Genomic DNA, 27098 nt, shown 5'->3' with positions numbered 1-27098 from the left:
AACATAGTGTAAATTTTTTAAAAGTATTTCTTGCTTGTATAAGGTTTTTTTTTTAAGGTATATGTCAACTGATTCTTTAAAAAACACTTATCAAGAACATGAACTACTTGAATTTCAAAGTGTTTACACCATCGTCAATGGCACTTGAATATCGGTCTCAAAAGAATGCTTCGATTTATTTTATCAAATTTTGTATTTCAATTTGAACAAGTAACTAGACCAAAAGTAGTGTGGGCAAGTAAAGACAATTGCTAACATACTTCAGCTTTCATATAAAAGATTTACCAGTGAGACCAATAATCAAGTGTCATCTCACCTAACATAAAACGAAATTTCATGACTTTAACTTAGAAATACAGTTTTCCTAAAATAATTAGCTTTTGAAAGACTCTATAAAGCTAATTTGGATGACTTGTTAGTCCCTTCTAAATTTGAAACTAACATTTGCTCAAATAACTAATCTAGATGACTTGAATGATATATATGCTAATTTGTCAGTGATAGAATGAAAATTTGAAAGTTGAAAGGACTATGAAAGAAATACAATAAGTGTGAGGGCCTGACGCAAAGGTCCATTTGTTTGGAGGGCAATGGCTCGCCATTGTATTGACCGTCCTACAACTCCAACCGCACACCATCCAAACAGAGGATACGACGCCGTTGCAATTTGGTGCTTATAGGCGTTATTTTCCCTCTATAATCGGCCGGCCGCAAAGAGAGAGACCGAACCGAGTCAGTGACTCACTGAGTCTCCGTCGATGGCTACACTCTCAGCTGCTCAGCTGCTCCATCTTCCACTCCCGCTTCAAACTAAAAAGCCTCGCCATGCCCATTTCCACTTTGAATCCCTAAACCCTAACCCCAGGCTCTTCTCCTCCAACGACGTCGTATCCAATTGTCGGCCATTACAGGCCATTATCAACACTCCCCTTATTGCCACCGACGCCAACTCCGAACAAGAACCCCTCACACTCCGCCGCATTTGCCAACCCCACGTGCCCGACCACGTGCTCAAAAGAATGGAGGACTTGGGGTTCGTCGTTCCGACGCCCGTACAGCGGCAGGCTCTGCCGACTCTGTTTTCCGGCCGCGACTGCATACTTCACGCGCAGGTCAAAATTCGTAGACCCTTTGGTGTCATAGGTGTGTTTTTGAATCCAAGTTTGAATCTTGTTATGTGACTTCTGGTAATTAGACAGGTTCTGGGAAGACGCTGACGTACCTGCTTTTGATATTTTCTGCTGTGAACACTCGGAGATCGGCTGTTCAAGCTCTCGTTGTGGTTCCCACTAGGGAACTTGGGATGCAAGTAAGTCTTCTGGTGTTAAGTTCTCTGGTACTGATTAAAAAATGGCTGTAATTTGCACTTAGTATGGTGTAATGTATGATTATTTTGTTTAAGTGAGTTTAAGAAGATGAATTTACGTGTGTTTTATAAGCAAGGTTACGAAGGTTGCTAGGATGTTGGCCGCGAAGCCTAAGGAAGGCGAAGTGGAGCAGAAATCGTGTACTGTTATGGCTCTTTTAGATGGGGGAATGTTGACCAGGCACAAGAGTTGGTTAAAGGTGCTGCATTTTAGTTTCGTTTTACATGTTTGCAATGATTTAGGTTTTCTGCAGTTGTATTATGTTACGAAGAAATATTGTATTTTAGTAATGTGCTTTATTCGGTGCTTAAATGTTGTTTCAGGCGGAGCCCCCTACTATTGTGGTGGCAACGATTGGGAGTTTGTGCCAAATGCTTGAGAAGCAGATGATTAAGCTTGAATCGATGCGAGTGCTTGTAATTGATGAGGTAGTTTTGTGTGCTAGATGAGTTGTTATATGAGTAGAGTAATGTATTGTCCAAAAGGCTAACCAAGGTTGTCTGAAAATGCTATTGAATGTACAATGCCTTATATTCGCTGTTTGTTTAGGTTGACTTCATGTTCAGTTCCAAACAAGTCGCTTCTCTTCGGAAGCTGTTGACATCCTACACTTCAATCAATACCCGACAGACTGTTTTTGCCAGTGCTTCCATCCCTCAGCACAGACGATTTTTACATGACTGTATACAGCAGAAATGGACCAAGGTTTGTTGATATAGTTCTAGTTTCGTGTCAATATTATACAGATTTCATGTTGCATAACATTATGTGCGTATTTTACAGAGTGATGCAATTCATGTCCATGTCAATCCAGTTCAGCCTATGCCATCATGTTTACAGCATAGATTTGTGGTAAGAAATTTCTTAAATATGCAACCCATTCCATCCTGCTTTCTGGTTTACCTGTCATTAAATCATCTATACATCTGCTTTGATACTTTTTTTCAACAATTGTCTTCATGACATTGCATAAGAGACATCTATGTTCTTAATGTTCTAATTTCGAAGATGCTAATTCTGTTCATACTTGACAGATATGCCGTAAAAACAGAAGGAATGGGACCTTGCTGTCCTTATTACAGTCAGACGCGCCACAGTCTGCTATTATTTTTGTCGGCGAGCAGGTTTGCATTGCATATCCTTCTTTGTAATTTTATTTTTCATGGTGAAGTAATCATAACTTTAGTAGCATACATAGTTCATAATTGTATCAACAGTTTACCCAGAAAGTAAACCTCTAATGAAGATGTCGTTTAGGCATGGTTCATATGTGACCGACCGAGTGCTAGAGATGTACTTAAAATTAAAACTTATAATCTGTAATTGTTGATATAATATGAGTTCATTTTTCGAATTATATAGATGGGCTATCCATTCTAGTAATATATAGTTCTTGTCTATATGGTCAGTCTGAGAAGTCAAAGAAGGCTGGAAATGCTCCATCAACAACAGTATTAATTGATTTCCTGAAGGCTTCATACGAGGGATATTCAGACATCCTCCTTTTGGAAGAAGACATGAATTTCAATTCACGAGCAGCTTCTCTATCGGTAAGTTATGTGCTTTTCCCTTCTGGTCTGAATCAGTAAATCATGTTCAATAACTTCAATTCCTCGAAAGTAATATTAGTTCTAACGGAATGCTGAACAGAAATGCAGTTTCTGTTTTCAATTTCTGACTTACCTCTGGAAAGCATCCAAAATTTCCATTTTGCGACAATTTACTCTTGGTCTTTTGTATGCAATCATTTCGAGTGGAAATCTTCTGATGTATCTATTTACTTAATTTAGGAAGTCAGACAAGGAGGAAGCTATCTTCTTGTGTCAACAGATATAGCAGCCAGAGGGGTTGACCTGCCAGACACTACTCATATATACAACTTTGATCTGCCAAGAACTGCTGTTGATTATCTTCATCGAGCTGGAAGAACAGGTAGGAAACCGTTTTCAGACAAGAAATGCTCCGTTACCAACATTATAATGTCAGAGGAGCGGTTTGTTTTACAAAAATATGAAAATGAATTGATGTTTAACTGTGAAGAGTTAATTGTATAGAACCAGTGTAAGTCTTAGTCTGTAGCTCCAAGGAGTAGATTATGTATCACTTTCCTTGCGGAAGGAAAACCAAAAAGCAATCACAAATGCTTCATAGCATAACTGCATTTGCAGATGCTCGTTCAGTCCTTTTTCCTTATCTTCGGGTTTCAGGAATATATAAGTCTTTGGACCATAAGTAGTACACTGTCTTAACGTTTGATGGACAAGATTGTCCTCTCAAACAACAATATGGATAATTGCATATGTCATTTTCTGTACACACTACACGCATACATTTGAAATGAATCATAACTCGTTCTCGAAAGTGGATTAACAGAATTAGGGTGCACGGGAGTTGGTACTTGATTGTGTTATTTTAGGAAGAAAGAAATGGCAGAGTTGCTTATAGCTGCTTAATGTTTACAAAATAACAAGGTTTATACACATCCGGATCATGACTGTCTTGCTCTATTGACATGAGTATATATGTTGATTCCTATTGCATTTTCTCTTTTAGTTCCTTCCTGGTATACCCATAAACTAGAAGGACGGATGGATGTTTCAGATCACGAGTCCATCGACGATGGTTGAATTTTTCAATATGATGGTTATACCCGAGCGGATGTAGAACCCTTCTGACGATCTGTCAGCTTCCTGTACGCCCTGCAATTTCATGCATAAACAATGAGAGCAAATTAGACTAACGCATGTGTGTGATTGACAGTCGTTAACTGTTAGGGGTAACTAATAACAGTGGGCATGTCGTACCTCCGAGTTTGCAATAACAACGTTCTTCCCAATCCTTGCGTTTTTGTCGATGATGCAGTCTCTGCACATGACATGAAGAGCCATGATAAGCAAATAATTTTGTTGAACACTGTAAAACTCATAAAAGACAGGGAGGTTTAAGCAGCTTGTACTTGATTTTTGTATTCTCTCCAATTCCCACGGGAACTCTTCCTTCTGCTAACAGTGACACTCTCTCAGAATCGGTTTCGTAGTAATCAGCGCCGAGCATTACTGTGTCCTGCGTGCGTTTTCACAACCTCCGTTTGAATTACTCTTTTGTGTTGTTGCATTAACAGGTTTAGATTAATATTCTTCGGAATTTATGAGACAAACCTTCAGGTGAACATTGGAGTTTATTTGTGATCTGATACCGACAACGCTGTGCTCTATGAAGCTGTCAGTTAAGAAACTTCCATGTGATACGATGGAGTCAACTATCTGCACAAGGAGGAGGCATGTTTTATATTTGTAGGGGTTTCAGGGAGATTCAAGTGCAAATGAAAGACAGAGCTGCCAACCTTGCTGTTGTCAATCTTCGATGGAGGTAAGTTTCTCCTTGAAGTATACATCGGCTTTGCTGCATCATAGAAACTAAATTTATTTGGCTGAAAGGTATAGAAAAATAAACGTGCGTTAGATTCTATCTGTGAAAGTAGAAGCTTCTTCCGCTAGACTGCTACAATGGAAACAACACACCATTCAGAGGATTAGCTTTGTACTTACATGCTCGGTGAGGGCAAGGTTGGCCTCGAAGAAGGATCGGATGGTTCCAATGTCTTCCCAGTAATCATTGAAGAGATGAGCCTGCGCAGCGGTTTTACACAAAGAAACGTCATGGAATGCTGAGTGAACTCTCCGAGGCAGAGCCAAAATACAAAGTGAAAACCATAGGTTAGTGAGTTCAAATTCACATATAAAATTCTCAGAGAGAGATTTGATACCGACCTTTATGAAGAATTCTTTGGCCGAGGCAGGGATTATCTCTGATCCAAAGTCATTCGCTGTCGGAAAACGCCATCTGACTCGAACAGTTAGTGTAGTTTTCTCAAATTTCTTTAACATAGGGTGCGTGTTTGTGCGCGTAAATGTGCAATTTTATTTATAAATCATAAGTCATATATGATTAGCACCTTAAGAGATTCAGAAGTATCTCCTTCTTGAAGACATACACTCCCATGGATGCAATGTATGGTTTCTTTAGAGCTTCCTCCACCGAAAGTCCTAAAACGGTTGTATCTACTGCCTGCAGATTGATGTTTGTACCAAATTCAGCATACAGGTATTCATATTCCAATGCCACATCAAATTATTGTAGCTTAAGCATGAGTATTACCATTGCCTTCAGGTCATCTCCTTTAGGCTTTTCGCTGAATGATAGGACCCTTCCTTTCTTGTCTATCTTCATCAGACCAAAGTCTGAGGCTCGGCTATCAGCGAAAGAGAGGAAAGTCCAATAAGGTTGATGAGCAATAGTTGTAACTGAAATCAGAGTTGAAAAGAGATGTGTTGCGCAAGCGTACCTATCATCCATTGGCAAACAAGAAATGGTAATATCGGCGCCACTCTGCCTATGATTCTGCGGTGAATTGAGAGGTAAGTTTTGATGTATTTGAGAATTGACTTTTTGAATGTTTTCAATTGAAGAAAAACTAAATGTTTTGCCTTACTTGAACATAGTCCAAGTAGTCCATTCGATACAAATGATCTCCGGATAGAATCAGCACATCCTCAATGTACTTGCTTCTTGCATCCTGCAGCATGAAAAGCCTTGATACAGATTATAATGCCTCCAGATTTTAGGCCATCTGCCTCGAATTATTTACGAGATAATGAAAAAGAGAGTAAAAAGGAAAGGGAGAAACAAAGAGAAGTATAGATGCTCCGTAAATTTTTAAAGGAACTCCAGACCTAATTGTAGACATCGAAATTTCAGTAAAACAAATGTTCACCAATGCATTAAAGTTTTGACGTGTCAAGGCATACATGGCATACGCCACGTGTTGTACAAATTATACACGTGGCGTGTGACTCAACAAAATAGGGAGAAATACCCTTGAAGGATTAAACAAGTTTTTCTTCTTATTTTGGGCAATGACAAGGCAAGTACACTTCAAGTTTAAAATGGTGTTAAGTGGGAAATTAGACCATAAGTTACACCACTTCAAGTTTAAAATGGTATTAAGTGGGAAATTAGGCCATAAGTTACACCACTTCAAGTTTAAAATGGTGTTAAGTGGGAAATTAGGCCATAAGTTACACCACTTCAAGTTTAAAATGGTGTTAAGTGGGAAATTAGACCATAAGTTACACCACTTCAAGTTTAAAATGGTATTAAGTGGGAAATTAGGCCATAAGTTACACCACTTCAATTTCAATATTGCATTAAGTGGGAAAATTAGGCAATGGTGCTTGCAAAGGAAAAAAATATTTTGTGGTGGTGATTCATTCTCAAAGCCTATAAATAGGCTTCTCCATCAAGGTATCAAGCATCAACCAATTCACAAATACATTTCTCTACTCTCAAAATGGAAGAGAATACTCCCCACACATCCAAAATCCTTGAAGCTTTGAAACTCTAAAGCTCTCAAGCATCCAACCCCCAAATTCCCAAGAATCCCGAAGAATGGAGAAAGCACTCTTCATTCTTCGTCAAATCCTCCTTCAAGATCAAGCCCCGACGGCCCTTGAAGAACTTCCACCATTATTCAAGATCAAGCCCCAACGGCCCTTGAAGAAAGCGTTCATCATTCATCATTCATTCTTCAAGATCAAGCCCAACGCCCCTTGAAGATCCATTCATCATCTGTTCATCCTAAGCTCAAGCCCCAACGGCCCTTTGGATCAACGACCTCAACATCCAATCGTTCTTCAAGATTAAGCCCAAAAGCCCTTGAAGATCCGTTCATCCATCAACCTTCAAGATCAAGCCCAAAAGCCCTTGAAGAAATCCACACAACCATTATTCAAGATCAAGCCCCGACGGCCCTTGAAGAAAGTGTTCATCATTCATCAACTGTTCATCCTTAGATCAAGCCCCGACGGCCCTTTGGATCAACAACTCATCCACAAACCCATACACCCATTCTTCAAGATCAAGCCCGACGGCCCTTGAAGAAAGTGTTCATCCGTTCATCCTAAGATCAAGCCCCAACGACCCTTTGGATCAACAACCTCAACAAATCCACACATACAACAGTTCATCCAAGATTAAGCCCCGACGGCCCTTGGATCAACAAACAAATCCACACATCTATTCTTCAAGATCAAGCCCAAAAGCCCTTGAAGAAAACCAACCGTTCTTCAAGATCAAGCCCAAAAGCCCTTGAAGATCCGCTCATCCATCAACATTCAAGATCAAGCCCTGAAGGCCCTTGAAGAAACTTCCATCAACCTTCAAGATCAAAGCCACGAAGGCCCTTGAAGAAACTTACAACTGTTCATCCAAGATCAAGCCTCGACGGCCCTTGGATCAACAAATCTACATCTTACGGAGATAGAATCAGAGGACCAAATTTGAGAGAGATCGTAACCCAAAATCATTAAACACAAAAAATATTATTTTTGTACACGTTATTCTTGTTTCTTGTTTCAAGGAACTTTCGTGTTCACACTAATTACTTCAAATTAGTAGAGGACAGACAGAAACTTATACTCTTTTAATTCTTGATTTAAATGCTTAGTCCTTAATGGCTCTTGCTCTTTAATATAATGCAATAGCTCTCCGGATGTTCCCTCAGGGACGATCGAAAGATCTTAATCCTAACTGTTTCCATTTTCTGAAGAAAAATGACCAAGATCTCCATGCAGCATAGTTTCCTCCTACTAGCTTTTGGGTTCGTCAACGGTTCTCTGGCCAAGGTGAAGGTTGGGGTTTTATAACTTAGGAAAGGAAATTTCTCTGTGAATCGTACAAACCGGGGTGCATCTATAGTATCACTTTCAATCCCTGACAAAAATGGAAAGCTGCCTGACATTGTCCTAGGGTTCAATTCGGTCAAGGATTACATGAACATTTCCTCTCCCTTCGGTGCAATTGTTGGACGGGTTGCTAACAGGATACATGGCGCTGCATTTACGATGAATGGAACCCGTTATTAGCTAGTTCTGAATGACGGCAACGACATGGTTCATGTTGGTCCAAGAGGATTCAGTCGTGTTATTTGGAAAGCGAAAAGATATGAACCGTAGCGCTAACCCTAGCATCCAATTCTCCATCACAGCTTTGATGGCGAAGAAGGATTTCGATCTCCTTGTCACTGTGATGTACAAACTCGTTCGAAACAACCAAATGATCGTAACAAGGAAAGCCACAGCTCTAAACAAGCCTACTCCAGTGAATCTAGCCCACCATGCCTTCTGGAACCTAGGTGGTTACAACAATAGCAACATTTTACACCACTATGTGCAGATATTCGGGTTCCATGTCACACCAGTGGATAGCCAGTTTATACCTACTGGTAAAGTCATGCCGGTGAATGGAATACCTTATGATTTTCACCTCACCTCACACCATCAGAAGCAGGATCAAGAAACTACTGAACGGTTATGATATCAACTATGTGCTTGATAGTTTCAAGGGTGACAGAAAACTGAAAAGGGCTGCTTTCTTGCACGAAAAGAAATTGGGAAGAGTGTTGGAGCTATGGACAGATGCTTCAGGCATCCAGTTCTACAGCGGTAACTACTTAAAGGGTGTGAAGGGAAAAGGTGGATCTGTTTCTAACCGACACAGAGGACTATGTTTGGAGACTCGAGGCTTCCCTGACGTAGTGAATCACCGAAATTTCGCTTGACAAATTGTGACTAAAGGAAAGCCTTACACACATTCTAGGCTGTTCAAATGTACTTCTCCATAGCTTGCATAGATATTTCTGTATTTGATATGTATTAGCTTTTTCTTGAAGCTCAAGAAACAAAGAAGACAATCTGAATTTTTTTTCTGTTTATCAAATTGTCGTTTTTGAGTACCTCGAAAAGCCAATGGAATTGACGGACAGCATCTGCAGTACCCTGGAACCACCTCTGCCCTGCCTCGCCCGGAGTTTGAGTAGCTGCTAGAACCTGGCATAGAGCGAAAGAGCGATATTAGGGTGTGTAACATTTTGTCGAAATTACTTGATGCTGATTAGTTAAGTGGGGGATTAATTATGTTAATCTAAATACGTACCTCTACATATCCGTCGCCGAAGGAGGTGCCGCTGCCAAAGTTGTAAGCTCTTGAAATGTGCCTGTTGAGTGATGCTGAGTTGAACTGAGTGAGGATATAAACTTTGTTGATTCCACTGTTGATGCAGTTACTCATTGGGACATCAATCAGCCTGTATGCTCCCCCTATTGGAACCTAAATTGGAAAATGTAGAACAAGAGGGAGCATTCCTCAACAATTTATGATTGGTTCAGTAAGCATTTCGTTTTTTTTTTTTTTTTCCAGAAATAATATCACACACTATTACACTAACAGCAACACGTTAAACATATGAGCACAAACTAGAGCAGAGTGCATTACGTCCGCTATTTGCATTGATTTGCATCAATATTATCTAAAATGTACTGATAATGTATGAATATATACATTTTGTCACAACAATAACATCAACCATTATCAACAACGCATTAATTATATGTTGTTTAAAGAACGGACGCATGTTTCATAGTCGGATGGAGTAAAGCTTCAAGTTTTGTAACAAGGAAGAAAGACGTACAGCAGGTTTGGCACGCCTCTTGGTGAGTGGGAAAAGCCGAGTCCCGGCTCCACCTCCCAGTATGATTGCAACGACTGTTCGTGGATCCCTCTTCTCAATATCTATGTCCCTCAACTGTGATATGCACCCAAACATCATATATCAATTCCACATATGCATATATGCAAATGTTAATTGGGCAAGCATTACCATACCATGGGCTTCTTGTCAAACCCCTAAATAAGGAAAATAATTTTTGTACTATTTCTTTCACACTTCTATTAAAAACTATCTCTTGATTCTCTTTTTCTTTAATATGATTCAAATGACAGAAATAAACAAAAATATGCATAGAAAAAAAAATATTCGTGTGAAAATGTGATCTGATTAGTATTATTGTTTTCGTTTTCACTAAAAAAATAAAATAAAGGGCACTTTTGGCACTTCATTTTTAGCCATCTCTACTTTTAACCGAACGTTTTATAAGATTTTCTGCACTCATAGAAACTTGGAGGCCTGCAAAGATGCTTGGAGAAAATGAGTGTTAAAATCGCCAGCGAAGAAAAAACGTTTGACTCTTCGTTGTACACGTGAACTTGAACAATGCCAGGCAATCTAAAGCCAAGTAGGCTTTAGACACGATGATTTTATGGAGAGAAGCAATCTCATGCAAATACAACAATCATGCATGAAATGAAATTCATGATTGCAATTAGCTAATTAGTCAGTAAGTAATGCTTTTTTATGTGGTGAGTTCGAGAGCTCACTTTGGCCTCCCCCGCTATATCAGCAGCAACAGACATGCAAACATGCTGCCCAACCCTACCATTCTTATTAGCTTCAACTTGAAGCTGAGGCAGGTTTAGCTTCTTCCCCATCATCTCTCCACTACAAAACTTCACAAGCCTCTTGTTCCTCCCCGGCACTCCTGCCGCACTGCGCCATTGGCTGGCGGCAGAGAGCGAAATCAGGCAATGATCCGCCGACACTGCCATTTTTCTTCCCTCGGATGTTAATTCCAGGGAGGGGAAGGAAGCAATAGAGCTTACTTGATAGCTATTGGAGGATTGGGACACGTTATCCAGACTCAATAGCGTCCACCAGTTACATATTGTGTTTGTATTTTTACCACCATGAAAAGCTTGTAATTACAGATTAGTCCCTCGTGATTTCTTGGAATTTATGAATCAAAGAATATGCTGGGCAGCCCTCGATTGTTCATGTTGACAAGTTGTAACTATTAACCAACACAATGATTTCAGTATATGTACTTGTATACGTTATAGTTGGAGTGCTAGAAACAAAATTGAGAGTGTTAAATCGCTATCTCTAGGAGAAGTCTTAATTAAATTCAATCTAACAATAAAAAAAGGGTTACTTGAGTTTGGTTTTAATAATATGTATCATTCAACGATGCAGATGTTTTACCCATTAAATTTGATTTCGAAAATTGTTAAATCTTTTTAATTCCAATCACACCGTTGAATTTTTTTTTATTTTGCATTGTTCTTTAAACATCTCTTGAGCCTATAACTACAAAAAGTACTATTGGAAGAAGAAAAAAAATCTAGAAGGTATGGTTTGGAAGGAGTTTTTGGAGGATATGTACAAGGGTCATAGACTAAGAGGAAAACTTACATGAAATAAATTTACTGTTATGTTGTGTTTTTTGTCGAAAAGTGTAATGTCATATATAAATTTTTCTTCACATGGTAATGTATGATTAAATCGAAATGCTACTTGACAGTAAACCTATTCCGTGTAAGTTGTTCTCCATAACCTAAAAAGTTTCTTTTTTTTCTTTGGCATCAAATTCAACTCATTCACAAAAGTTGAATGTTTCTGCACAAACTATGTAGCATCATGTAAGAACGTCAAAAGCCCCTCGTTACAAGTAACCCAATCTGCAGGTATGACCTAAAGTTCCATATTACGCAACAATCTCCAACAACTAACCAAATTCATTTTGAGACCCAAAAGTAACTCGTATTTGTCCACAAACGTACTCTCGATCACATGGAAAAATAATCCATATCTTCAAATCGAAGGGGTTAAACGGAGGAGGATTCTCTATCCTTCTATTCTCATCCCCTCCTATCACACGTTATTTTTTGTCTTATTATCTCTATAAAAAAATTCAATATAAGATGTTGACGTGGCTTAACTGTGACCGTTCAAATAGGAGGGCATGAAATGGTAGAGAGATTAGGAGGGTAGAGAATCCTCCTCTGGGTTAAACATAGATGCATGCAAAATTATAGTTCTCAAGAATTATTTTTAAATGAACAGTGTCAAATATATTCATAAACCATCTCCAACCGACTGAAGGGGCTAAACATAGCCCCCTCAATAATTTTCAGAGAGGTGCATTCAACTGGAATTGTAATGGATTTATAAATATCATAGATTTTGATGGAGTTTAATTGATTTATAGAAATTTTACTTAAAATTTTGAGTGAATTCCCTCAAATTCTCAGGGATAGAGTGAGATTTGAGAATATTTTACATCACAAAATTTCTCGAATTCCCCAACTTTTTAAAATCTTTTAAAATTAAATTATATTTGCATAAAGGGAGTCAAAGTAGTGATCATGACATGTCGGGACATTTCTTTGTCGGTCCCATCCACTCCACCTGGAATGTTATAAACTTCTTTAAAATTATGATTTTTTTTTCTTCCAAAAGTAAGAATTTTATTAGATTCGAATGGAAATGTTTACATCAGAAGCCAATATTTAAACAACCATTGTAGCTTAAGACCATCCCAACAATGAAAGAATGCCCTCTTCCCGCCCAACAAACAAAGCCACTAGATGCGTTGTTTTACAAATTCGAGGAGCAAAGATAAATTCTACTGACATTAATTGATGTTTCAAACACTGAATATCAAAGAGGATGCCTTCAGTCACAACATTGTGTTGCATATTCCCATTAAGGATATCTACAAAGACAATTGGAGTCTGACTCTACCTGAACAACCGCAAACCCATTATCAATACAGGCCAACACCGCCATTCGTATCCCATCCACTTCTGCCATCAAACTAAATTTATATGGCAAATCTCCACAGCCGCCCGCCCCCTGAAAGATACCCGAAAAATCTCTTGCTACCTAACCATATCCACCACGGGCCGACGCCTTGAACCAAGCTCCATCACAATTCACTTTAATTGTACGAAATGGTGGTCGTGTCCAGCATATAGGAACAACTAGAAATTGCTGCCCGCGCGTTGCTGCGGGATTAGAAATTGTATGGAAGATTGATAAGCTGATTCTAAATCATCAAGTTTCCAACTGCGATGCATGACAATCAATTGAAACAATTGAAACGTTTTCTCTAAATTATTAAATAGCATTTAGCACAAACTGAGTTGCAAATTCAAATGCAAGAATGCAAATGAAGATAAATTGTCAAATTCCATATATGTCAAACTTCATTTAGGAAATTGAAAACCATAAAAATAAATTGATAGACCCACAAAGATAGTTCACAATTATAAATGTTGAATGCTGATAAAATATATAATACAATGATCTCGGTTTCTCTCATAATTATAGAATGTTGAATGCAAACAACATACCCAAATTACCAATCAAACCAATCAAAATTTCCACTCCTTGGTTAATATCAGAAAATGCCAAATCCAAATCTACGAACCCCACACTGTCAACTGATTCCTTACCAAAATTATGGCAAGTATTGTTATACAATTCCAATAATGTTGTTCGAGTACTCCTTGAACATGCATCATTTGGTATATCCATCCCTCTCTCTCTCTCTCTCTCTCTCTCTCTCTAAAAGTCATTGTTAACAGTAATTATATAATAACAGGCTAAAAGAACTGTCAACTACGTTATCAAGGAAAAACAAATGTCAATGAGAAATGAAGATAAAGAACCTTTACTGGTGTACTCAAGAAATTGAGAATCGTTATCTGCAAACGGCCTCCAATCGGATCACCTCTAAAATTCTAAGGTGCTACAGCTACTTTAAGAATAGCTTATGTCCAATACAACCCTGCAAGAATAGTCATTCTTCAATATTTAAGCACGATTTGAAACAGGGCATTAAGATAAGGTTACAAATATAGTAAGCTCCCAATCGAGTATTTAAATGGAAGAGATATGTGAAGGCAGTCAAAGAACCCAAATATATCAATGTTTCAAACGAATATCTGTCACAAAATTATTGCACTCGAACTACCCTAATAACACGTCATGGGCACACTCCCATGATTATCTGAAAAGATATCGTTGGTTACCGTTGACAGTATATGGCATTCTCTTAAATTGAAAGCGTAAACAATGAAGAATGCACATGAACAACACACAATTTCTTTGGAAAACAGTTTTACAATGCAGTAGTTTTGAATTGGAAATTCAAAATGAACTTAGTTCAACCTACAAAATTCAATAATTTAATCAAATCAAAACAAATGAGCAAAATTGTCTTATATTAAACACATAGTTGGAGCTTGGAACGCATAAAATGAAAAAGAAAATTAGACCTTGCTTTCCCCAACTAATTTTCAAATGTATCTGTGTTAATTTGAAACCAATATTTATCCAATTAGAAAGTGTAGAGTCGTTGATATGTAAATTGTTTAACCTTGAGGCTTGCGATAACCACAAATGTTGGCGGGACTAATTGTTGCAACATAATGGAACTGAAGTTCTTTGCAACATCAATCCATAGTGTAACTCTTTTTTTTTTTTTTTTTTTTTTGCCTTCTCTTGAATCAATAGACATAAACAAAAAAAAGTTAGTAAGAAGTATTGTATTTACAACATTTGGAGATGATTTGTCAACATGCTTTTACCTAATATTTTGAATGTAGATTTACACTTGTTTTCAAGCCTTCTAATCAGCCACTTTTTGTTCTAACTCTTGTGTTGCATTAATGTGTCCAAGAACATCTTGTAATCTCAAAGAAGCTTATGATAATTAATATAATAAAACCTAAACAAAATACCAAATTCAAATCCAATATAACGAAAAACTAAATTAACTTGTGGTAAATTGATGGCTTACTTTTTACAGCAATTCTGTAATTACAAATTCTTCTGTTAAATTACGGTGACTGGGAGATGTTGACGCTGCATAAGCTATTTGAATTATGCCTACTATAATCAACCAGGGAAGAATGCTTTGTAACCAAATAGAGGTATTGGAGGACTGATACGCATGAAAGCTGATCTGCATTCTATAAACAACATAACTCTACCAAGTTCACAATTCTCTTAAATTCCATTAAAAAAATCTACCAAACGGAAAATTCACTTGGAATTTACTGTTAAGCCAAACTACCAAGAAATTGGAACTTATTTTGTAAAATAATTAACCTTTTCAAGCATTGTGGCAACTCCTTTGTTCTCATCATCCAAAATTGCTCCTTTTATATAGAGTATCCATCAATGCATTGCTGCTCAACACCCAAATCATCAAATGCGAGAAAAAGCATATTCTAAGGTTGAAATGGAATTCCACAAATTCCCCAAATGGGCAACTCTAGAATTGTAAAGAAATTGTCTTTATCAAATCTTCAATTAATTATAGCAAAACCCAAAACTCAAAAAGTTTTAATCAGCTTACATGACCGCTCATCAGCAAGCTCAGAGCAACAAAACCCAACAAACCCAAAATATTCGAATAAATCCCACACAAAAAAAATCTACTTAAAAAAAACCTACAAACAACAAATAACTCACTACTTTTTCATACGAATTCGAACAGAGGTATAGAACATACCGATTTGAAGCAAGAAATCTCAGTGAAAATCCTCGAGGAAGCCACGTTGATCTCAAGAAGCAGAGAAAATTAGGGATTTTTTTTTTCTGACTCCAAATCATCCTTAAGACGGCGCTATTCTGTCGAAAAAGAAGAAGGAAAAAAAAAAAAAACCAAATTAGGGATTTTTTTCAGTGAAGAAAAAGAGAAAATTAAAAGAAGAGAAAAGAACATTGGGCTTTTATTTCAACTTTGGGGTTTCAATTTCCGATCTCTCTAGGCAGAGGAACAGAGATAAAGCAACAACAGTAGATTAAGTAAGGGGAAGAGCGGCGGTGGTACTTGCAAAGCTCGAATGTTTGTGCATGCAATTAGAATAATTATTTATCATATGTTTTGATGAGGATTATGTATAATTACATGATACCCCAGCGAGGGTGAAGCTCAAGATCCAGAACCTGTTCTTCAAAGGTGATGTTGGCACGACGGACATCGGGGAGGAGATAACTGAGCCACTATAATCTGCAGCTCTTTTCTTTTCAGACTTGGGTTTGGTTGCAAAATTGAAAACACATGGTCAACTCGTTAGGCAATAATTGGTAAAAGCAAGAGGGATCTGAGGAAATATAGAGATAAAAAAAATACCCAGGAGAAGGAGCGGAGGAGAAGGAATGAGGGAGGAGCCTGGACGGGGAGAAGTTGTCCAACGGAGGAGAAGGGAGGAGATGCCTCGAATGGAGGAGGATGTTGTGGTTCGCAGTTCTAAGAGAGTGAATCGGACAGGTTCATCGGGAAACAAACGGAAAAGCTTCGTTCTCAAAACAAATGGAAAGGCCGAGCTTTTACATTCCCACGATGACCAACACGTGTACAGAAGGGGTAAATTAGTAAATAAACTGTACAACGGAAGTGAAAAGGCTGAATATGCCTAACAATTGAGGGGCAAAATTGTCCGCCCACTGGTCATCCACAGTACCACCCTAATTGGGTTTTAGTATATATAGATATTACTTACCTGGGCAAAAGCTTGTCGCTGCACCCTATCTACACATGGTGCCTTCTCTTGTTTCAACTCTTCAAATTCACACCATTGTCTCTGCATTAGTTTTATGGATTCCAATGGTTCCACATTCTTCTTTTCAAATACTAGACAATTCCGAGACTTCCTGTACCATTGTAGAATCCAACTGAACAGGGGTCCCAAACCAAAATACCCGCAAACGGGCAATGAAAGAACATGTGGCATTGTGTTTCCTCAGCAACCCCGCAAGTCGGGCTAGTAGTAGGTAGGCCAATGCCCCGACGCTGGAGGTTCATTTTAACCATCAAAATACTTTTGCAACTCCTCCAAATAAAATGCCGTAATTTATATGGGACATCCAACTTCCATATTATCGACCAAACCTTGCTCCGCCCTTGTCCCGCACTCGACTCCCCCATCCTTTGCGTCCAAGCTCACCATTACGGTTACGATCCTGAGCAATGTAATACCCAGTTTGCACCGAGTACACCCCACCTTTTGTATAGTGCCATATTAATTTATTTCTGCACCCAAACTTGCTTAGCGGCATACTCAAAATACATCGGGCTTCCTCACTACTAAAACAGGTAGTCACGATATCAGTACGCCATTGGCCAAGGCTACTATCAATCAAATCCACCACTCGTTCCGACATATTCTCATGGTTCGAAATAGGTTTGAAAGTTCTCGGGTAGGCAACCATGGATCAAGTTTAACTCGTATTTGTTTCTGCTCACCAACCCTCCATCAAATTCTAGCTCGTAGGATCGTCCGTCCTTAAAATTATGATTGAATACACCTAAAATTTCGGAGAGTTACTTAAAATCCTTATTGAATACCTGGATTTGTATAAAGAATTAAAATCTCTCAAAATCCACACCCCTTAGTTTTAAGTTTATTTTTAAAATTTACTAGTTAATTTAATTAAATTACCATGTTAAAATAAGGCTATCCGAATATGATTTTTGAGTGTCACATACTTAAAAAACACCCATAAAAATTTCAAAACGAAACCTATTAACCAATTAAATCATTATTATATTCAAATACAAAGATGGTATAAAATTCAAAGAACATTGTATGTGTGATATCCCATCGCCAAAATTAGTATTTTATTTCTTTTTAGACGTATTTTGGAGATTTTACAAAAGTTAGTTTGTTAAATTCTCTAGTTTCGAAAAAAATGAAGTGAGGGGTATTTCTGTCATTTCCAACTTCATTCTAACTTTTCGGTCAAATCTTAAGTTGTTTTTGGTAGAGCTTGAACCCACATGACATGCCCCGATCCCGATGTCCTAGGGACATTGGGATGGCCACGTGCTGGCCGACACCCGAAGGTGATGCAAGCCATTTAATGAATGCATATGCTGAGAACATGAGAAACATGCGTATAAATTTTGCTCGAATACTAAGATAATAAAATAATATTCAGCTGCCAACAATGAAAACATAATGATAATGCATGACATGTTCCAAGCATACATCTAATTCAGAGTACAAGCGGAAGATAAAATAGAAATGTGCTATTACAATAGAAGTCAAAGCAAAGAGAATGACACTGTATCACTAGTAGGGGAATGCCTTGTATCTCGGATCATATTCCTCATCCCTATGTCCTGAGGGGGCGCAAAACAAACATGAGTGGACCAAGTTGATATACATAATAAAGAAACAGTTATTCAACATACTAACCCCCAAAGTTTTATGAAAACTAATAGCATAATATGTAATAAGTTTTCCGAAAACCCTAGCATGCCATAAAACCTTTCATGAAACATATCTCGTATATAGTGTGCTAGCTAGTGATATCAATATCAGTATCTCTCGGCCCAAAGTTATTAATATATACCTCCTGCCGACCATATATCTCCTTTAGCCAGATATCTCTCTCACCCGTAGGCAAAATCGTGACCACTAGATACGCACAAAACCATTGAACATAGTCTTTCCAAACATAGATACATATATCTCAAAACATCTTCATAGTATAAAGTCATCCATCATCTATACTATAAAGAAGTGTGTAAAAGCATGTTCTAAATAGCATATAGTCATCCAACATATATACTACAAAGAACATCAGTTCGATAAAATATGATATTCCAAAATATTCGTAATAATCATAATATCTCATAAAACGTTTCATAAAACGTAATCATTAAATCATGTTTTTCATGTATGCATTTCTACTATTAAAACATGCATTTAGAAAGGGTACACTCACAAATACTCCGTCATCGAGAGTCGTACAAAAAAGGAATGAAGGAATCGCCGCTAATATTCACACCTAAGCACATAAAGTGTCCAATTAATATAACTCTATTCAAACAACTGAATTTGGGAAATGGGCATAAAAAACGGATCCAGGACATCGAAATTAGCCTAGGAGAGGTCCCGGACGAAACCCGAAAAAAAAATCAACAAAAGTCAACATTGACCTTTGATCGGTCAAAATCAAAGTCCACGGTCAGCATTGACCTGGTCAACGTGTCCGGGTCGGGTCAGGTCAACCGAGTTTGGGCTTGGGTTGGATCCGAGTTGGGATTTGGGCCAGTGGGCTGGTAACCCGGCCCAAGGGGAAATGGTTTAGGGTTAAGAATTGTCGAAGCTCTTTGGTCTTGGGCCGAAGGCCTGGCCCAAATAAAAGGGTTTTGGGTTTTAAAAAGAAGAAAATAAAATAAAAAGGATTTGGGTTGAGTTTTAAAGAGGGTAACAGGTCTAAGAGTCGAGTCTTTTACGGCCCAAAGGCCTAACTAACAAGGTTTGGGTTTGGGCTGTCCTAAAGCTTTAGGCTTGGGGTTTAGGCCCAAAGGCTCTAGGTTGCTGGTTCTCGCCGGGGAAGGAGGCCGGAGTCTCCCGTGCTCCAATCAACGCCGATCTGCCACTCTAGGGTACGATTTAGGTACGAAAATGAAATGCAAGGTGAAAGGAAATGTTTTCTCACCTTCAATTCACCGTGGGATGGCCAAAGGTGGCCGAATTTCGGCTCAAAACTCACGGGGTTCGCCGGAGCTAGTTCTTGGTTTTGCCAAGCTTCATAGAGGCTAGGGAGAGTGAGAGAGAGCCCACGCGTCGATGCTGGTGATGTTGGTTCGTCGCATGCAATATGGGTGTGCAGATGTGTGCGTGTGAGTGTAGAGATCGGAGAGAGAGAGATCTGTGAGAGGGAAAGGGTACTAAGCTAAGAGAAAGACTCAAGAGTGTTGACTCGGGGGAGGGGAAAGAGACAAGAAAAGAAAATGAGAGTTGAGGGTTTACCATGTGACAGGCTACGAGGGAAGAAGAATCTAAAAGGAAGGGTACAGATTGGTTAAGGATATGGGACTAATATGTGACTTTCATATACTTTTAGGGTAATTGTGAAATTACATTAAACTTTTGGGGGTGGGGTTTCACACCACGAGCTTGTGGGCATAAACGAATTTCAATTCCGAGTTAGAACGAATAAGTTAGACATGTTTAAAGCAGGGGATATTTTTGTTATTTAGACTTTACCATAAATAGTGGGCTTCTACAAGTGGATACCCAGATTCTTGGAGGTTTCCATTTCAGGAAACCTGACCCATAACCCAGAAAACCCACCCAAATTGACCCATACGACCCATGAACTTCCGACAATGATTTCGGTCAACTCCGGCTTCATTTTCGACACCACCACCACCATCTTAAAGCTCTCACTCCTCTCTACAAAACCCAACCAAGAACCACCTTGATTAACCTCTGTATGTGGCTGCGCAAGGCCACAAAACCCAACAAAAACCAACAATGCTTCGACCATCCTTTTCATTTTTTCGGCGAATCGACAAAGTGACTGTCGACGCCACTAACTAGACGTTGTAGCCCATCATCCCAGGAGTAATTCCTGACCAGCCTTGACCCCATGGGACCACCGTAGGTGGTGAATCGATGCTGGGAAGCTTCCAGCACCCGCCGACATTATTGGCAAAATTGACCCTCTTTCGTCCACTTTTGGACTTCGTGGCAGGTATAAAAGTTGACTATCTTCTTATAAATTTTGGTAGAATTTGGAGCTAGTCGATAAAGTGGGTTTCCGGTCGTAGAAAACCACCAGCGCAGCGGCGTGTGGGGAAAAGTTAAAATTTATGGATTTTAGACAGCGAGACGTTATCAATGTCTTGAGCCCATGTCCAAAGTCCGTTTATTGAAATTTGATACGATGATTCGATTATTCAATACTTCAGATAATTATACTGCCGTACGATTTTTGTAAGTCACAACAATCTGACCGTTGGATCATCGTGCAGTTTTGTGAGCATCCTTGTTATTTGTTGTTGGACCTTGAAGAGCTTACGGATCAGAAATCCGATGAGCAGATCTTCCGAATTGAATTACCTAGGTTTGTTGACCTTATAGGACCTTTGATCGACATTTGGATTTTTAATCAATGTGCCCTATTCTAGAGTGTCGTTGTTATAGAATGTTATTAAGGCTTGATGGAGCTTAGTTGGCTCATCTCGATGACGTGTCGTTCCCAGTTAACGTGCATCTCGATTTACGTGCACGTGGCACTTGGCCTCGGTTTGCGTGTTAGTCTTATTAAGTTTCCTAAGTGGGTTTTGTGTATTGTATTAGATTCCCTTGGAGCGGAGTTGGTGAATCTAGAAGTGCAAATAACCCAGGTGAGTGACATTAATATTATGTGATATGGTTATTACCCATGAAATTCCTTATTATATACTATGTGGATATAATATGGATTAGCAAATGATTTTATGGAAATGTGTGCTACTATGCTATGTTTACTTGAAGATGCTATCAGAAATATATGTATATGTTATGCTTGAAATGATTATGATATGTAAGGGCTAGTAGAGGACTGCTGACCGAGTACATACGATGATGTGGGATAGAATGGGAATTTGCACCATGTAGCGATGGTACATGGATGGTCCTGCTTGGTTAATCCACAATGGAGGACCATACTACTTTGGGATTGTGCTTGGTTAATCTGCAATGGGTGATCCTTATTACTTAGGTATGGCCATACATATTTAGGGGTGATCATGCTTGATTAATCCACGATGGGTGATCACTACCTATTAGTTTTCGTAGGAGTGACTCTGCTTGTTTATCCCTAGGGGGGTCACTACCTACATGGTATTCTCATGAGTGGTTTTGCTTGGTTAATCCGCAATAGGAGACCACATCTTGATCGGTTACCTATTGTAGTCTTCGGCCGAACAGTGTCTCTCTATAACCCTAGAATATTGTTTATTACTTATATGAAAGATGAGATTGAAGGCATGTGTGGCTCAATCTAGAAAGTGACAATTGAATCAAATAGTTTACATGATGACGTTGCCTAAAAGAGAATGATTTTGGATGTGACTCATTACGTTGCCTAAAAGAGAATGATTTTGGATGTGACTCATTCCTACTCGTAACGAAGAGTGCAATGATCGAAAAAGATACCAATCTCATTCCTACACATGATTGTATTATTGATTTTGCGTCATTCCTACACAACTTTGGGTTGTGTGATGACTAAGAATGTTATCATGAGACGTGTGGTGAGATTCGAAATTGAATAACCATTCATATACGTGTTAATAAGGCGTAGGGTGGTTATATATAAAATATGTGGCAATCAGACTCTTATGATGACTCGGAATTGATGAAAGGCAAGTGGTGAGTAACAATCCGAAGAATGTCATAATGATATTGACGGTGATCGGATTGGCCCATTATTCAGAGGAAAGTCCTGTGTGGACGTAGCACTACTTTTTCATTTAATCATTTGATGTTATTTCTATTTCACATATGTTGTTTTATTGTCATCACACGAGTTTCGCAGCTTATTTAGGTTTTGCTTTGCATGATGCACCATTCCCACGGCGTAAGGTTATTTTGTAGAGTAACTGGTAACGGTTAGACGAGAAAATTTCTGGTGGTGTAGTTGTGAAGGCAGTGCACTTGAGAGTAGGGATTGCCGCCCTTTGTTGGAAGTTATTTTCGCTGAGCTCTATTGTATATTATACGTATAAGTCTTAGTGGCTCTATGTATTTTATATTGTACTACTACTGTCCTATCGTTGCGTGTCGATTCTGGACGTATCTCGAGATCGAGGCGTAACAGTATGATCATAGTCAGCCTTGCTTGACTTCCCCATATGTATTCCCTCCATCCCTACTCCTACAATACACACCATTAAGCAACCATTACAATATTTCATCAAATTTTCTCTGATTATTTCCTCATCGATAATTTTCGTAAAAAAAAAAATCTCATGTATGACAATTGCAAGGTTGAATTTTTCAGACATGAACCTTCTGAGCCAATTCTTGAAGGAGAAGAGAACCTTGCAATCTCTCCCATTAGAGACGACCTTACTTTTACTTTTTTTCTTTCAAACATGCTTTTTCATGTTGATGCTACCATTTGCCTAAAATGGAGGTATTACACTTGATGAAGGGCTGGAACAAATTGTGTTCCTCAATCAATAAACTTGGGAGCATGAATAAACTTACAGTTTCCTCCAATATCTTATTAGAAATAGTTTCCTCCAATGTCTTATTAGTCGCATGTAAAATTACCATGAATAATCTGTCGAGAAATAATTGAATAGAGGAGTCTAGAGGTAAATTGGAAGTTTAGCACTTAAAAATTCAATCTTGAAACAGAGAAAATCGGAAGAAAAAAAAAATAATGGAGCAATAGCCAACTCATGTTTTAACTACCTTTTAGATTGCGTATATGGATCAAGTCATAAATTTCAAATGTTTTCGTTGCTCATAAATATCCTATATGTTTGGCATATTAAAAATATGATGATCATGTTTGCCAAAAAAAAGTATGACCATCCTATAAACAAACAAAAAAAAAATTTGATGATTATTTTTTAATCCTCGAATTCCTATTCTTTTTCCAAAATTCGCCGAGAAAGAAGAAACTAAAGCAAACTACATGGTAGCACGTGACAAAGTTATAACAACGTAACACAAAGAGTATATGGGTGCCATGGTAAAAATTAGAACCTTATAGTCAGTTAGGTAGAAATAATGCTAAACTATTGACAAAACCAAATAACTTTTAAGTTTTAGTAGCAAGAGGATCGTCGCCGGATCCTCTTTGTAAGGATTTTGGGATCCTTTAATCACATTCGTTCATCGTACATCGTGTGGTCAGAAATTATTGTAAATGTTTTTATTTAAAATTGAATATAAACAGTACTTGATAAAAATTAACCGCACAATGTACAACGGATGTGATTGAATAATCTTCAAGATCCTCACAAAGAGGATCCTTTCTTGTTTTAGTAATACTTTTTTCAATGTTAACATTAAAAACAATTAAAACTACATGGACTTATATACGCTATGAAATTCATGGACAAATGTATACTCCTGACCACGAGTATGAAGTTAATCCATTTATCATTCATCAAGACAACGTACTTGACACAACTCCTAAAACTAGCACTCTCTGTAAATGAACTCCTCATAATTTTCGAACCCAAAATTAATAAACAAGTTACGGAAGTTGAAATGCAGTGAACTAAGCCATTGGTAATGTATCCACATGCCTACTTTTGTTTCTTATATACTCCACTCAATTTTCGATATCCGATTGAATAAATTGAAGAAGATCAGTAGCTAAAAGTTAACAAAATTGTATAAGAAATAAAAAAGTGTGTGTGAATAGCATTATCCTTAACCTAATGTACCACTTTATATTCAATTTTGAACTCCCCTCCCCCTAGTGGGATGTACTCAAAAAAATTTCGAGTTCTCATTTCTTTTCGATATGCATAAATTAAAATGGGTTGGAATATTATCTGATGAAAAAAAAAACATCAAAATCAGAAATCATTTTGCTTTATTTTTCACTTTCCATTCATCTTGTGACATTTTCAACTACAAAAAAAATAACCAGAACAAAACCTCAAGTTCAAATAGTTTACTTTCACAATAATAACAAAAATATTATTATTTAAATATTAATTAACGTGCTTATTTATAAATGTAGCATAAAAAATGGTCTAACGTTACTTCTAATTTTGGTTCCAAAGGACAGAACAAACTTTTGATTAGCATCCGATTCCAAAACACTGTCGGTTTAGGCCGCGAAGGCTCACCCGAAAAACGTCGTCGTCACGCCCAGTTAGGAGTCACATCTTCGTCAAACAAAGTAAAGTCTGCTTCCAGTTTTAGCTTCTACTTAAGGCAACCGAAAGAAAAGCAAACTCCCAGAGACTATACATCTCTCCACCGCCATCGTCATTAATCTGACCTCGCAAGAATCCGCCACAAGCTCCGCCGACAATGGCGTATCCGCTGCGTCTCCTCCTCTACTCCCACTATTCCTTTCCTGCATTGTTTTGTTGAGCCACCAGGTCAAATGCGATGGAGGTAAAGTTTTATGCTTTTGCTCAACAGCTTTAATTAACTTCCAAATCTTGAGGCTTTATGACAATGGTGGAGTTTCTGTATTCTGTTTCTATATTTTACATTTACGATTTTATTTCTAATTTGGGTTTGTTTAATTTATCAAAATTATTATTATTATTTAAAAAAAAAAACCCCATTTCATATGAGATCTGATTAGAGGATATTGAACTGGGTTTAATTAATTTGGATTGAAAAAATAACAACATAGAATGTGTATTATCTTACTGGATCTTGAGGGTTTAGTTCTTTGCAAATGGGTAGGTAATTGTAGACTTGTAGCGTGTGCATTTTTGCTTGAATGTTGTGGGAAAACTACAATATTACACTCTGCATCTCCCTGGATGAATCAGTGATCTGTATTTACTAGGAAGAGATCCCATAGACTTGTGTTATTGTATGAGACTCGTTCTTTTCTTGAGTTTCATTCCCCTTCGGAAACATCCGATAAAATTGGAACGATACAATATAGGCATAGCTGGGGAATATCCGATAAAATTGGAACGATACAGAATAGGCATAGTTGCATTTCAAAAAATAGACATAGTTTGGGAACATCTGATAGAATTGGAACGATACAAAATAGGCATAGTTTGGGCGGACTCGTAGTTCCTCAGTTGTATATACAACCAAGGGTTGTCAATATTAGTTACAAAGTTGCGTTGTTCATTAAACATGGATTTGCTATGCTGTTTCTAAATTTAGTTCCATCAACTGAGGAAAGCTAGGTATACGTTCTTGGGACTAAGGCTAGTTTGGGAAGTGCTGTTAAATGACTAAAGGCGCTTTTAGAGAAAATGTTTTTGGATTCCAAAAGCACTTCAAGTGCTTTTCCTGGATTAACTTTCATTTTTACTAAGGATTTATTCCATAAACATTTTCTCTAAACGTGCTATCAGTCATTTAAAAGCACTTCCCAAACGAGCCCTAATTCTATACAAGACTGTATCGAGAAGATAAAGTGGAATGGACCAACCGCAGAACAAATACATTGATTGCCTAACCCTAAAGCATATTCAGGCTAAAACTCAAAGAAGAGCTCTGGTTTGACAACCGAAAGTTAACTTTCAAATTTATGTTGATACACTGCCACATGATTGTCTAGTGGAAGTATGTATCACCCTTTTGACTTGTACATATTGACAATCAAATTTCGGTTTATCTTTTTTGCAGTAGATGAAGAAGATAGTCTTCTTCAAGGCATCAACAGCTATAGGACTGCCACCTTGAACCTAACGACCCTTACAAAGAATGCCAACGCAGAGTGCCTTGCTGATGAGATAGCTGAGCAATTCAAAAATCAACCCTGTACAAACACCACAGGCTCCAACACAGTACCAGGCACTGAACCTAATTTCTCCGACTACCCAAAACTTTTAGCCAAATGCCATCTGAATGTCTCTAACACAAGAGATGGGGTCGTAATGCCTGCTTGCGTTCCCAGCCTCGTTCCTAGTCTGGTCCTTACCAACTTCACAAAGACTCAGTACTCTAATAATCTTAACGACACCAAGTTTACCGGAATTGGAATTGGCTCTGAAGATAACTGGATTGTTGTTGTTCTGACCACCAGCACACCAGAAGGAAGCTTTGTGACTGCACAAAGTTCACCAGATGCACAAGATTCCGCCGGTTCTGCTTCCAAGATCAGTTTGGTTCCCTACTTGCTATTTCTACTAATGGGTTTTATCTTTCATTTGTAAACCAAGCGGATCTCCGTACACTTCATATTTCCTTGGCAATTGCTGCATGTACGGAGAAACCTCAGTTGAAGAATGCTGCTATAAGACAAGTTTTCTGCATTTTCGACGTAGGAGATGCATGAATTTCCAATGAGAGCGAAATATTACTTCCATAACTTGATGTGTCTTGTAACTAATACTAGATTGTTGAACATGTGTATCATCGATTCATCGTTGTTATTGAGCTTTTAATTTTTTGAAAAGTTTTGTGATTGAATGCATGAACTGTGCTCATTTTCTGCATTGTAATCGGTATTTAAATAAAATTTACATTATATTATACATAGGATGGGCAAAATACCCGTAGTATGGGTAACTGACATTTGAC

At 38.1% G+C, this 27098-nt stretch overlaps 3 protein-coding genes and 1 long non-coding RNA gene across 15 annotated transcripts; 2 read left to right on the top strand and 2 right to left on the bottom strand.

Annotated features, from left to right (window-relative positions):
- The first annotated feature begins 622 nt into the window (after nt 1-622).
- LOC103930812 (DEAD-box ATP-dependent RNA helicase 58, chloroplastic) lies at nt 623-4622 on the top strand. 3 transcript variants are annotated; one of them, XM_048584543.1, is made up of 10 exons: nt 623-1112; nt 1196-1309; nt 1444-1566; nt 1691-1795; nt 1917-2072; nt 2151-2219; nt 2402-2491; nt 2777-2917; nt 3158-3299; nt 4489-4622. In XM_048584543.1, exons 1-10 carry the CDS (start codon nt 759-761, stop codon nt 4497-4499), a joined length of 1305 nt encoding a protein of 434 aa, XP_048440500.1. In that variant the 5' UTR covers nt 623-758; the 3' UTR covers nt 4500-4622. The 3 variants fall into 3 exon arrangements, with proteins under 3 accessions (XP_048440500.1, XP_009338466.1, XP_009338468.1); XM_009340191.3 differs by lacking the exon at nt 4489-4622 and having other exon boundaries at nt 624-1112; nt 3158-3546; XM_009340193.2 differs by lacking the exon at nt 4489-4622 and having other exon boundaries at nt 977-1112; nt 1200-1309; nt 3158-3546.
- On the bottom strand, nt 3759-10959 carry LOC103930811 (glucose-1-phosphate adenylyltransferase large subunit 3, chloroplastic/amyloplastic). Its single transcript, XM_009340190.3, has 15 exons — nt 10641-10959; nt 9895-10008; nt 9360-9533; nt 9161-9253; nt 5860-5943; nt 5713-5768; nt 5526-5619; nt 5323-5435; nt 5138-5210; nt 4916-4996; nt 4711-4797; nt 4526-4630; nt 4324-4430; nt 4172-4232; nt 3759-4066 (listed from the first exon to the last, which is right to left on the bottom strand). Exons 1-15 carry the CDS (start codon nt 10866-10868, stop codon nt 3965-3967), a joined length of 1572 nt encoding a protein of 523 aa, XP_009338465.1. The 5' UTR covers nt 10869-10959; the 3' UTR covers nt 3759-3964.
- Nucleotides 10960-12539: 1580 nt separating this feature from the next.
- On the bottom strand, nt 12540-16582 carry LOC103930810. Of its 10 annotated transcripts, none has more exons than XR_007258535.1 (6): nt 16247-16582; nt 16022-16145; nt 15623-15741; nt 14483-15296; nt 13773-13891; nt 12540-13167 (listed from the first exon to the last, which is right to left on the bottom strand). It is a non-coding gene; the product is annotated as an uncharacterized LOC103930810 (long non-coding RNA). The 10 variants fall into 10 exon arrangements; XR_007258536.1 differs by having other exon boundaries at nt 12540-13106; XR_007258537.1 differs by having other exon boundaries at nt 14906-15296; nt 16247-16576.
- An 8111-nt stretch (nt 16583-24693) lies between these two features.
- LOC103930809 (uncharacterized GPI-anchored protein At3g06035) lies at nt 24694-27052 on the top strand. Its single transcript, XM_009340189.3, is given in 3 exon segments — nt 24694-24929; nt 24932-24992; nt 26202-27052. Coding segments are annotated over 3 exon segments (615 nt in total). The 5' UTR covers nt 24694-24905; the 3' UTR covers nt 26732-27052.
- Nucleotides 27053-27098: the final 46 nt, after the last annotated feature.

Source organism: the organism of the source record quoted next, unplaced genomic scaffold, assembly GCF_019419815.1.
Source record: "Pyrus x bretschneideri cultivar Hongxiangsu unplaced genomic scaffold, Pyrus_bretschneideri_v1 Contig21, whole genome shotgun sequence".
Taxonomy (NCBI): Eukaryota; Viridiplantae; Streptophyta; class Magnoliopsida; order Rosales; family Rosaceae; genus Pyrus; species Pyrus x bretschneideri.
The sequence above is the reverse complement of the archived record's forward strand: the minus strand, read 5'-3'. Positions and strand labels throughout refer to the sequence as shown.